The sequence below is a fragment of the Ambystoma mexicanum genome, chromosome 12, assembly GCF_040938575.1.
Source record: "Ambystoma mexicanum isolate Mex_15411 chromosome 12, UKY_AmexF1_1, whole genome shotgun sequence".
Lineage (NCBI taxonomy): Eukaryota > Metazoa > Chordata > Amphibia > Caudata > Ambystomatidae > Ambystoma > Ambystoma mexicanum.
This window is the reverse complement of record NC_090936.1, coordinates 687617170-687629828: the sequence shown is the minus strand read 5'-3', so window position 1 is coordinate 687629828 and position 12659 is coordinate 687617170. Positions and strand designations below refer to the sequence as shown.

Genomic DNA, 12659 nt, shown 5'->3' with positions numbered 1-12659 from the left:
TTAATGTTTACATTTCTTAGGTTACAAAATCGCACCTAAAGCAGGTAGATCAGTAGCATTACACCATTCAGTTTTGAACTGCATGAAATGAAAGAGAGATTCCAATGGTTCTGGAGACCCTCGAATTAACACAAAAATGTATGTCAAACCGGATAATTTGCTACATGGGTTCGAGAGAGTGGACAAGGGTGCGAGGAGAGGAGAAAGGAGAAAACCCTGTTTAGTTCTTTTGCTAAAACAAAAGTAAAAGGAAATAATGGCATTCATGACAGTACCCTTGTTGTAGAGCAGATACATAAAAAAAAAAGAACAGTGATAACCAACATCACCACATTATCTTCATCAGGAAGTCCCTATCCACCTCTCAACTGCTCCTCTTTGGAGACCTCAACATACATCTGGATGCTGCTAACCCCTCCTTGGGGCTCTTTCGCAATCTCTGTGACTCTCTCTCTCTCTTTCTATTCTACCCTCTGGCCTGACACACTCAGCCAGGCATGCCCTGGATGTTCTCATCTTTCTGACATCCTGCTCTCAAACCCTCTCACCACTCCTCTCTCTTGGACTGACCACTCTTCTCTCTTCCCACCTGACATTCTCTGTCCCCCAGATGAAGCCATCCCCAGCAGTGCCACCCACCTTCTTGGCCATCCGGCCCATGAATCGTGTGTCAGTGGGGGCTTTCGCCGCTACCTTCTCGCCTCCTCCTCTGCCTGCGGCTGACTCACACTCTGACAGAGCCCTCTCAAACCTGCATCTCTCTATCACTAACACTCTTGATGTCCTTGCCCCTGTGATGAGAATCCATTTGAAGCCCACCTCCAAGTGCAACTCTTGTTATGACTCTGACCTTCCCACCCTCAAACGCAAGTGCTGGGTGGCCGAGGGGAAGTGGATGGCATCATGTGCATCCTCTGACAAAAGGGCCTGCCACCTGCTCCAAAGGCAATACAGACTCTCTGTCCTTTCCAAGAAGAGAACCCACGTCTCTGTGGCCTGTAACAACACGACCAAACTCTTCAAAATCTGCAAGGAGCTGGCCAATCCTGCTGCAGTCTCCACCTCTCCTGTTACCTCCCAGGTCCTCTGCACGGCACTGGCTTCTCACTTCACCACTAAAACTCGGGACATCCTGTCTTCTCTCTTCTCTTCCTCTCCCTCTACCTCTCTCTGCCCCGCTCCAGCTGCCTCTCCCCCTCCATTCTCCTCTTTCCCTGTGTTAATTCCTAACAATGTTTCTAGACAAGTCCAATCAATGAAAGTATTGTCTAGCAGTTGCTCCCCTGCTCCTCCAGAACCATCAAGGACCACATCGATACCCTCGCTCCTGATTGTCTATGTGCGATTCAGGACGGGTGTGCCTCTAATGATCTCTACCTGAATGCTAGTAAGACTGAGATCCTTCTTATTGGGGCACCTGCTTCCACTTTTCCTCTTTCACGCTAGCCGCCCACCTTGGGCCCTCCAACTACACACCTTCCTACGATGCAAAAAACCTTGGTGTCATCTTCGACTCCACCCTCTCCTCCTGTCCTCACATCACAGATATCTCTAAGAAGTCCCACTACAAGATGCACCTCCTCAGAGGTATTCTTCCTTTTCTCACTTTCCCCCAGGAGCACACTGTCTCCAGAGCCCTGGTTCGCTCTAGGCTGGACTACTGCAACCACCTCCTTCTAAATCTGCCTGTTTCTAATCTTTGCCACCTGCAACTAATCCAGAACAAGACTGCGAGACTTGTCCTTGGCCTCAAGCCCAGGGATCGTATCTCTCCAGCCCTGAAATCTCTCCATTGGCTCCCGGTGGCTGCAAGGATCAAGTTCAAGACCATCTGTATTGTCCACAAGGCTTTCAGGGGCTGGGGACCACACTACATCCAAATCTCTAAGCACTTTCCTTCTCGAGCCCTCTGTTCTTTCACCTTCAACTCTCTGAGGGTCAGACACTCCTCGAGGCAGAGAGTGAGGGGTAGATCCCTCTCCTCGGCTGGTGCCTCCCTGCCTCTCTCAAACTTGAGCAGGACCACCTCAGGTTCCGGAAGCAACTCTCAAGACCTTCCTTTTCGCTTCTGCTTTCTCTCTCTCTCTCTCCCCTGCTTATGTTCTTGTCTGCTACACTAACTGGTTACCTGGTCTCCCTCTGAACCTTATGGGGAACAGGCTCATTTACGACCAGTAGCCCCATGCACTGCCTCTGGGCCTTCCGTGCACTAGGGACTGTATCGGCAAAGCTACAGTTGCCTGTCTCCTTGCACTTACTCAGAACCGGCCACCCTGGCGGCACTTATTTGAGCTTTGCTTATTGCACTCTCCCTTTCCCTCCCCCTGGCACTTCCCATCTCCCTTGCACTTGCACAATCTGAATGACAGAAGGCCTAGTAAGATCATTTGTTTTGTTCCCCTTTGTCTTCCCCTTCCTTGTCTTGTTGCCCTAGGAACACTTGTGTACAGGTGCGTTATAAATGACTGATCATATCGTATCATATCACCTGATTGAAAGCCTTCTGAGGAGCAAGAACTATTGAAGCCCATTTTTTATTTAAACTCTCAGCCTTTCAAAATAACAGTTCATAGGAGATGAAGTAAAGGCCAACTGACCTATGACAAAGCCAGTTTGGTAAAGGCTTATAAAGACAAATGGGGCTTTGTTAATTCTATCAACCAGCACACTGGCATACATTTTGAAATCGATATTAATATCAATATTGTTCAAAAATGGCATGGATTATCAGGTCCTTTTCAATTCTTTGGATGATAATGATCTGTAATGAAGTCCCCTGCCTGACCCTTATGGTAGAGGGTGAGGTGGCTAATGGGGCGAGGAGCTGCTGCCTGCTAACCGTTCCTAGGAGGACCCCTGTCCTGCATAAGCAGTAATGCAAAGGCAATCATAATGGCAGAGTAACAGTAAGTTCTTATCTGCCAGCAAATGTGCATGCAGAAAAACATACGAAACTGGACCCATGCATGTCCAGGCTAAGTTCCAAAGGTTATTAGCAACTAAAACGGTACTCTGGCAAAACAAGAACATCAAGCAGCGCTGAAACCAATATACTTTATTTAAAAAATGAGTTATTCTGTTTTTGAACATTTCAAACACATCTTAAAATATGTGTCATTCACAATTAAGATTTCATCTCTTTTTTAAAAATGCAAACATACACTACAAAAGTAAATTTCCAGCATAAAGGAAAACATTTTTAAAAGTTATAGTTAAAAATGGAAGATTTGTGCATTACATAGTAGTATGCCATAGACACAGCAGATATGTTTTTATCAAGCAAAATTAACATCTTGATGCTTGCAGACATGGTTCAACCTAATTATAGGGCTAACAGTACTGAATGGCAATTGACAAAGTACATAATGGGTTTTAGGCAAATTAAAATTACATTACAAAGTACTTACACGGTTTACAGAAAATTAAACATGTTTCCATATTTGAAGGCAATTCACAATCATTTTCAAGAACTGAGTGCGAGTTTAAGGCGATTTGTTTCAAATAAATGTATTGTATTTGACACAAAGTCTCACAAAACTGTGTACTTGTAAAAACTGTACATGCAAAAATGATGTTTACTTTTCAAATAAGACAAACCATATTAGGTATCATATTTGGGTAGTTATTTAAACATAGTCTCTGTGTACAAAGTCACATACTTGTGCAATTTATTTTACAGACCCATTCATCATATGCAACCCTCAAATAGCAGGAGAGTGATCTGGTGACAAAGAACCAAAATACTATATCCAGAATCACGATCCCTTTGTATAGACATAACCAGGGGACATGCATTGCACAGCAACTACAATAGAAAGATCACTGAAGCGATTTGTTTTGCACTTCATACTGGAAGAGGCAGTTCATAAAATGCTAACAAATGACAGATCTTTTATCCGAGGCACAGAGAGCTTGTGCTTAACAATCTCATACAAACGCTCCATGTCTTCGCAACACAACTCATGCTTTTTTATAAACATACTTTGCTTAACATGTTGTCCTGTGAAATGATATAACCATTCTCGAAATAGGGAAATGTCATCATTTCCTAAACCTGTACATGCGGCTTGCTTGTGAACTGTGACTGATATGGTAAAATAAATGGAAGAAAACAAAGTACAACTGGGGTCGAACGAACAAAAAAAATGTGTGCATACGCAAATGGAGGCTGCCAATGTGCTCTTGCAATGGTGCTAATGCAAATGACATTTGCACTTGTGCTATGACAATTACAAATGTGCAAAGCCTTTTTGCGACTACACAATGGGCCGAATTCATACAGCGTTTTTGAATGAATCTGACCCATAGCGCATTTCCACCTCTACGATGTGGAATGACTGTGTGGCGATATATTTTGTTCACATCAACGTGGGTTTGTGGGGCAGTAAATTGTACGTTGCAGAAAACTACAAAGGCATCGGGAGTAGAAATACATATGTTACCAAACGCTCATAGGTTCACATTTGCAATGTCCAGTATGCAGTAGCTGATATGCTTAAAACCTCTGTGTGCATAGTTTAGAGAAAAACTTTGCGGATTATACAGACTGCCATGTGTGCCACTCCCATGCCACATCTTCCTTTTGCCAAGAATTGCTCGTCATAATTCATACAAAAAAAATAAAATTGCCTATTTTTTTTACGTCAAGAAATAACGTTCAATCTGGGCTCTTTGTAACACTTCAACGATCCCTCTATCATTTGACGTCTAAGATAAAAAAAAAATATTAATTATATCTGTGTGACCAGTTTAAAACAAATGAAATAAATGCACATATCGAAATGGCAAAGGGAAAATGGATTTATGGTTACAAAATTGGCACCATCAAATGAATAGACGAATGAACATCTTTTATTTTCCACCCTATTTTAAGTCAACTGAAAAAGCTCTCGAGAAAAGGAATTATTCCGTGAACCCCTCTTCTGTTCACTTTCATTTCTTTTATCATTCAATACACTGTTTGTCTAAGTGACCAGCTAAAGAGATATTGCTTTTTTGTGGGAGTAACTATTGCAAGCTAGAAGACATATGATTCAATATTCAAAATTATTTCTTTAAGAATAGTTATAAAAGTATTTAAATTTAAAAAGTAGTAACATGTAAACATTGATACAAAGGAATAGTATTCCCATACATATATACAACAGTCAGGGAGGACATAAAGTTTCAATACTACGAGTGACTCTTGCTTTCCCCAACAAATCTATGGAAAATTAGCTTTTTCGTTCAGAAAAAATATGACTTAGAGAAGAAATCAGCATTTAATTTGGGGAATTACAAAGCCTCCCAGCTTCTCGTGTAACCATATTTACAGTTTTGGTCTGTAAACAGAATCCCATTGATTCAAAAACCAAAGTTGAACAGGAATCAAAACAGGAGAATGGTCTTATTCGCCGGTTCTTTGCAGTGCCCCTTGAACTGGGGCACTGATATAGCAGCTCTATTTTCTGGCAAGTCTGATGCGTAATTAAGGGCACGGTCAAATCTGTGTTTGTAAAACATGAGTTGGGGGTGTGTATGGTGGTGGCGCAGGTGCTGGCTTGAATCCTCTAGACCGCATGTATAACAGAAACTGGTCTGGAACTTCAGCTAACACATCTTTAGCAAGGCGTGCCATGCTTAGTATGTGGTTTCCCGTCCTGTCGATGTAATCACGAAAGGGTACAAACTATAACACCAAAAAGACAAAGAAAAAGTGAAATCAGACGTGAACTTTAAAGAGAAACACAATCATTTATTATATGGCAACATTATGTTAATTGCCACTTAAATTGCCAGTTAAAAGCCAATGCAAATAGAAGTCTGCATGCCACTGTTGATCACGGACCATCTTTATTTATTTATGCATTTATAGCACGCTTTTGGCTCGGAGGCGACGTAAGACTAATATCCTCATTCGTCTTTCACAGAATGTGCCAAAAATATCGCAGTCACTACCGTGCTTGTTGGCGGGATATGATCAGGTAATTCTTCACAGCATGCAGCAAACCCTGGATAGGAATCCCACGATCTACCCACTGTGTGTGATAACTTTGACCGAAGAAACAATGGAAAGTGCCATTGAGGCAATATACGGCCTGCCAGTAACAGCCCACCGTCCAAGTTAATGGCCTGAGCAAAGCATGGAGGAGCTGCCACAGAGGCAGTGTCAGTCTGCTGCTGAGATGTATATCCCTATTAGCACCTGTGTAGTTTCCTATGTGGGTGCTACGGGCGTTTAATAAAAGAAAAAAGAAAACGCCATCGTTTCTCAGGTCTGTTTTCTAAGTTGTTGACCATGAAGTCATCACCAAGTAAACAGGCTTCAGAAACCAGGACGTGGCGGTGTGGTGCACCACAGAGTACGCTTTCTATTTTTTAAATTAAACACCCTCAGCACCAGGAAACTACATGGGTGCTAAGGGGGGAGAGGGGAAGGGCAGGAGAAGCAGGGAAGGGGCGCTGGCGAGCAGAACTCATGCTTCTCAGAATGCAGGCTTATATCGGAGAATACATCCTGCAATTCCGAACTTCCTGATCGGCCAGTGACCCCTTCCAAGGTGCTAATTTAGCAATAACGCCACGTTCTGCAGGCTTAACTGGGTGGTAACGGCCAGGTGAAGCCCGCAGAACGTGCGATTAATGCTATTAGCACCCCGAGGCAAAACCTTCAGGTGCTAACAGCAATTGGTGGAAAGAAACCTGGCCATGCCGCTTGTGGCCAGCGATAATCAGGTTTACCATGGAAATTGAAGGCTGGGTTCCATTCAGAGCCCCTCCTCCATTTCCATGGCTTACCAGGAAACCAAACTGACAGAGCGGGCGGAGGAGTCCGGTTAAGGTAAGTTAGTGGGGTGAAGTTGAGGGGCTGAATTTGGGGGGCAGGAGTCCAGGGAGGATGGAAAACAGTAGCGCTGGAGGAGGGCGTGTGCACAGAGCCCTCGGGTTGCTACGAACCCGGGCTTGCATCGGGCGATTCCGCCTGGGCTTTGAGCAACCTGATTGGCTCCCGCACCCGCCGAGGATGCTATTGTAGAATTTGCTCCCCAAACTGCTGCATATTGCAAATTAGTGGCAGGAGATAATCTTTGTGTCAGGAGAAGTCATCATGCAACTGGTTTGCACAAGGTGTGGGGAGGAACACCGATTGCCCTGCTATACCACAAATATAATTACAATGTATCACAAATAGAAACACCTGGGGTTGGATGACCAAAACAATCACAGCTTCCAAAATTCTTTTTTGGATGTGCACAATTAGCATGATAATTATTTTTTTTTATAAAGCGCTTCACACAGAAGAGGTCTCAAAGTGCGAACACGGGATTCAAACCTGTGTTGCTTTGTAGCATCTTTTTTCCAAGACGAACTCGTTGCCACTGAGCTATACTATCCGTGGCAATTTGTGGTGGTGCTGATGTAATTGCGCATACGCAAATATTATCTACACATACACAGAAATACATTTCTCTATGTGCTCTACTGTATCCAGATCCATGTATGTTCTGTTTATGAAGGTACACCACCGCCACGTCAGAGCAGGGGTGGACTGGGAACTAAAAGAGGCCCTGGAGATAATTACTGGGGACCGAAATAGGCCCTGGAAATAATGTTCAAAGTGGCCCCATATGACACATTTTCAAGAAGCTTAATGCTTTTTCTATGACAAAATTTGGAAACACCACACAAAAAGAGGCCAAGGGTGCAGAGGCCCACCGGGAAATCTCCAGAGTTCCCTATAGGCCAGTCCACCCCTGCGTCAGAGCTTCTCTCTCCCTTTACTTCCACATCTATTTACCAAAGGGCAGAAGGTTGAGGAAGTTCTTCACCTTCTACAAACGTAAGAACATCAGGATGAGACAGATAATTTTAAAAAACGCACAGACCAAGCGCATTCTGCTTTTGCCTTAGTGATATTTGGAATGCAATTTTGCATGAAATTTGTACATGCTCAAATGCTATTGCACTGCACAATATTTTCGGTAATCTAGCCTAAAGTAACAGGGAAACAAAGCAACGACAAAATAGGCAACCCGAAGGTTAAAAATAAGCCAGCCCCCCTTGACAAGGAATGCATAATATCTGCCATGGTGACATTTAGGCTACGAAATGTCCATTATGGGCAACCAACTTCAGTACGTTTGTGAAAATGAGCAAGTCGTTTTCAGAATAAACTACACTTTTAACAGCATTAATGACGTTGCTTCCTCCGAGGTAATCACTGAATTAAAGGTGTGGGTTGGAACAGGAGACAGAGTGGTAAGGAAGCATACACATGCCAGTGAATCCCAGTTTGTAGGTCTGGTTTGGGCGAGCAGTAGCTCTCTTCGACATCAATTGAACATGTATATGAGCGAGGTTCTGCTCCATGGTGCAGAATAAATGCATAATAGTATAACCTTTGCTACATTGGCTTCCAGTACGTGGAATTATTTAAGTTGGGGACATGGTTATTTAATGTTGCTTTAAGACTTATTTTGCTTCCATTCTGCTTGAAATGTTTTTCACTTGTGTGCTGGGTCACATCGGACCTCACTACGATTCGGTCAGTTATGTTATGCCTTATTTTGGCACAAACATCCTATAAAAGCCTTACAGTATATATACATACAAACATACAAAATCATTCTACTTCTAAACTCATATACCGTTAATGCCACATGGACCTGCAGATTTACATTGGAAAACAAGTCGTGGTAACGCAGCGTTAATCCCCATTGTTAAAGTGCTTGGTACTCCATACAGATTTATTGTGGATTTACCATGAGCAGTAATCCCAGCACTGTAAATCTTCCAAATTCTGGGCTTGAATTGGAGGATTTACCTATGGCATTGTCCTGGAGCTAAATCCTCAATTTCAAGACCAAAACTATAATGTGGCAACAATTCTGTTCCCACCAAAAAAAGTGGTGGTAGCACTATTACTGCCACATTTATACTGCTCACCAAAACGTGTGATTTTGTGTTATTTGTGCAGAATTACAGCCTAGCTTGTTTACCAATTCCACCACTTAGTTCAGCAGAATTACTGCCGGATTATGAATGGTGGCAAAGAGGGGTTGATTTAAAATTTTGGAGTCCATAGTACTACATGAGGATTTTTGGAGATTTACCGCGGGCAGTTAGTCTGCTGCAGTAAATCCACAGAGTCTTCATTTTGACATGAAAGTTTTACTTCACTGGCAGCTGGCTGGAGGTAAATCCTTTACTTCAAGGTCAAAACTAGTATAATCTAGTGGCGCTGTAAGAGTGGCAGAAATATCATTACTGCCAGAAAAATGGCAGCAATTGAATTACTGCCACTCGTTTACCACACAATGAACTTGCAATGAGGCATTATTGTCTTTTGTTATTTTCTTATGATCATTAATATTATTACTCATTTCTGTGGGTGCATTGTTGGTGTGGTTAGAGAATACCACCATGGTAGATATGATAGGGAGTATCATGTCTACATCTTTATGATGCTCAGAACTCATGCAAGCCACCATTATAAGAATCATAGACCAAGCAGTAGGCCTGGCTTTGGAAATGAAGATGGCAAGATATTTTCTGTGAAGCCTCCAGAGGACAAAAACAGTATACCTGCTACGTTTGCAAAGCCAGATCTATTGCCTTTGCCAATGAGTGTTTTACCATATGCTGGGACCATAGCTCACAGGTAAAGTTGGACCAGATGTTTGCAAATTATTTTCAACTAAGCTCTAACTTGGGAGGAGTGCTGACAATCACAGCCATCACCAGCGCTTCACAATTTATTATCATAAAGAAGGCCTTGTGGTGAAATGCAACTTGTTACTGTAAGAAGTTCCCTTTAAATGTTTCCAATTCTAAAAAAGCTCTAAAAAATTAGAAAAATAAGAGCACTATCATTTGCTTGGTTACTAGAAATGTATCAACAATTACTGCTTTGCTTATGAAAAACCAATTACTTACCTGGGAAATCTTCTTTCTGGTGAAATAATATATAAATAAATATCTAAGATGAGGAATCCGTGAGAGGACACAATTAATTAGAAATGCTGTGTACACAACTTTTTATTCCCAGTTTAGGAATCCCAAAATGGGTTCCGAGGGTCAGAACTCCAGGGATGCAAGCCCTGATTCTGATGAAGAGTGTAGACAGTAGGCATGTCTTGTAGTGTTAAAAGCAGTGGTCTGCAACCTGCAATTTTCCAGATGATTTGTAATACAATGATCATGACCATTCACCATTGACTATGCTGACTGCGGCTGAAGAGAGCTATAGTCAAAAACATCAATAGAGCTGAAGGTTGTAGTTCCACGATTAGTGCGGTGACAAGGAGGCACCTCTGTAATGCTAGGGCATGATTACGTGTATGCTCTTACGGTCTGTGAATGCTTCAGTGTGAATGCCCTGAATAGCAGCTTATTCAGTTATGCAGTGCCCACAAATATGCCATTGGGAATGACCAGTCTAATCTTGTCCTTTGGCGGAACAGAAGCTGTGTGTCTGACAACTCATCTCACCATAATCATATAGTATATATATAGTGATGCGGAGTCGGTGCAGAGTCACTGGAGTGAGTGGAAGCGTGGACCTTTGCTGCTCTGAATTTGTGTTTTTCTACTGTGCCCACCTGGAGTCCATCTTCTCTTTCTACTGCAAGAAGGAGGTTCCAGGACTCTTAAGCCACCTAGACCCGCGGAGCGGAGTCGGTGCAGAGTCACTGGAGTCCCTGGAAGTCCACGGAAGTTCGCGGTGCGCTTCTAACATCTGCAGCACCAGCAATATAATACAACGATTCAAACTGTCTTGCAGGTAAAGCTGTGCTACTCGGCACTTCACTAGAACTTATTATATTTGGAAACTACGCCACGTGGGGACTGCGGGGAAACCTTTGACCCACGCGATCGTTCACCAGACAGTCGCCAGTAAAATGCGAGGAAACATTTCATGGATAACAATTTAAACGTGCGAAACTACCGGACATAAAGTCCTTGTTCTCTTGCAGTGTTTAAGGAGCTTTTTTTATTTTTTTTTCTTTCTTCCGCCTCTCCCTTTCCAGACCTACGTCCAACAGTTACATAAACTTCAGACACCGCGAGGGGACTGCGGGGAAACCTCCCTTTGACCCTCGCGACCCAGTTTATTGGTACCTCTCCCCCTTGAAACCTTGCCCTCGTCTTGACACCAGACTGTTTTTCCCCATCCCAAATTAGTTTCATTTAAGTTAAATCTTGCAACTGTAACCTTACCGCTCCCGATTCATCTTTTCCCAGCATTCTCCATCGGCGGACGGACTCCCCTACCGCCCTCGCTGCCCCCGGACCGCTGTGGCTGCAAGCACGGCGGGTGCCTCCCGGTGCCGCGCATCTCCCTTAGGCTGCTTTGGTGCCCCGCTGCGTGTGTGAAGGGTCTGATTGACGGATCCGTCAGCAGTTGTCCCCGCACTAAGTGCGGGGTGCGTGCAGGGCCCCGTGGCACCCATTGTATTTGCGGCTTCTCTTCCCTGTGCGGGAAATCAACCGATTTCGGTGGCTTCCTGGCATTGAGAAGGCCCCGCCCATGAATAAACGGCTAGATTCTGCTATGTTAGCGAACCAGGGAACCTCAACAAATCAGCCCCCTAATGGTCAAGCTAGTACACTGCGGATGCAAACAAGACAGCAATCCGGCAAACTACACTCAATGCAATGTTAAAATAAAACTAATCAAAACATCAACCAAAACAACTCACTTATGTCGAATGAAAATATCTGCCTCATATCAAAAACAACTCTTAGAGAAACCACCACGTATATGAAGACGTCAGACGCCCTTCAACAAATCTCTACTTCAGATACCATATCTGACCCAGCAATTACTGACGACATCTCCTCTGTGGTATCCACCACATTACAGACAACTGTGCCACAGTTACCTAAATTAATATCAACAATAGATCTTGAATCTCAACACACAGAAGTCACGCCTCGGAAAATCCAATTGGAGAAGAATGACGTTCTGTGTTCTGACCCAACTAGCACTCACCAACCACAGAATCCTGATAACTCTCTTCTTTCCAACCCACAACACTCCACTATTCTTCAACCAAAAGCACCTCTACCATCTAGTCACCAAGCTGACCCTCAACTTAGTGCAACTCCCTCACAAACTCGGGAAGCCCAAAAAGATAGAGCAAAACTGGCCAAAGCAAAATGGAAATCCCTGCATGAACGCAGAACAAAATCAGAACGGCACGATTTGCTCCCGCAAGCAGTCTCGAAGCAACAACTGCAGCGTTTGTCGCTAGACTTAACGGAGATTGAAGCCCTAATGGAGCTTCAAGAAAACAAAAGGAAGACCTCTAAAAACACTTGGGACCGACTGCAAACTTCAAACAGTGATAGCTGCGGACCATTTACAAGTGCTAAAACACATCAAACAACAAGCACACCATTGCCGGCCATGAATGCAAGCATGCAACCATTACGGCAGTCTAAATGTGAGAATATATTCTCCACATCTGATCCCTACCAACCTCCTCCTGTGCCCAACCCACCCAAACACCAAGAGTCGATCCCTACGACGATGGTGGATCTTCAAAATATGTTGGTAACAGTTTGCACTCAAGCTTTACTTCCGTACATGAAACTACAAGAAGCACAGGCAGATACAGCACGGGATCATGCCTCAATCCTAGCCTCAATCTACTCGAAACAAAAAATCCAAGAGG

General features: G+C 43.5%; 1 protein-coding gene across 3 annotated transcripts in view; it reads right to left on the bottom strand.

Moving 5' to 3' along the window:
* Positions 1-3034: 3034 nt before the first annotated feature.
* Positions 3035-12659, bottom strand: part of CPNE8 (copine 8) — a 2424038-nt gene continuing 2414413 nt past the window's right edge. For all 3 annotated transcript variants that reach the window (XM_069629223.1, XM_069629224.1, XM_069629225.1), the window contains one exon: positions 3035-5668. In XM_069629223.1, the coding sequence (XP_069485324.1) occupies positions 5480-5668 (189 nt within the window). In that variant the 3' untranslated portion in view covers positions 3035-5479. The remainder of the gene's footprint in view (positions 5669-12659) is intronic.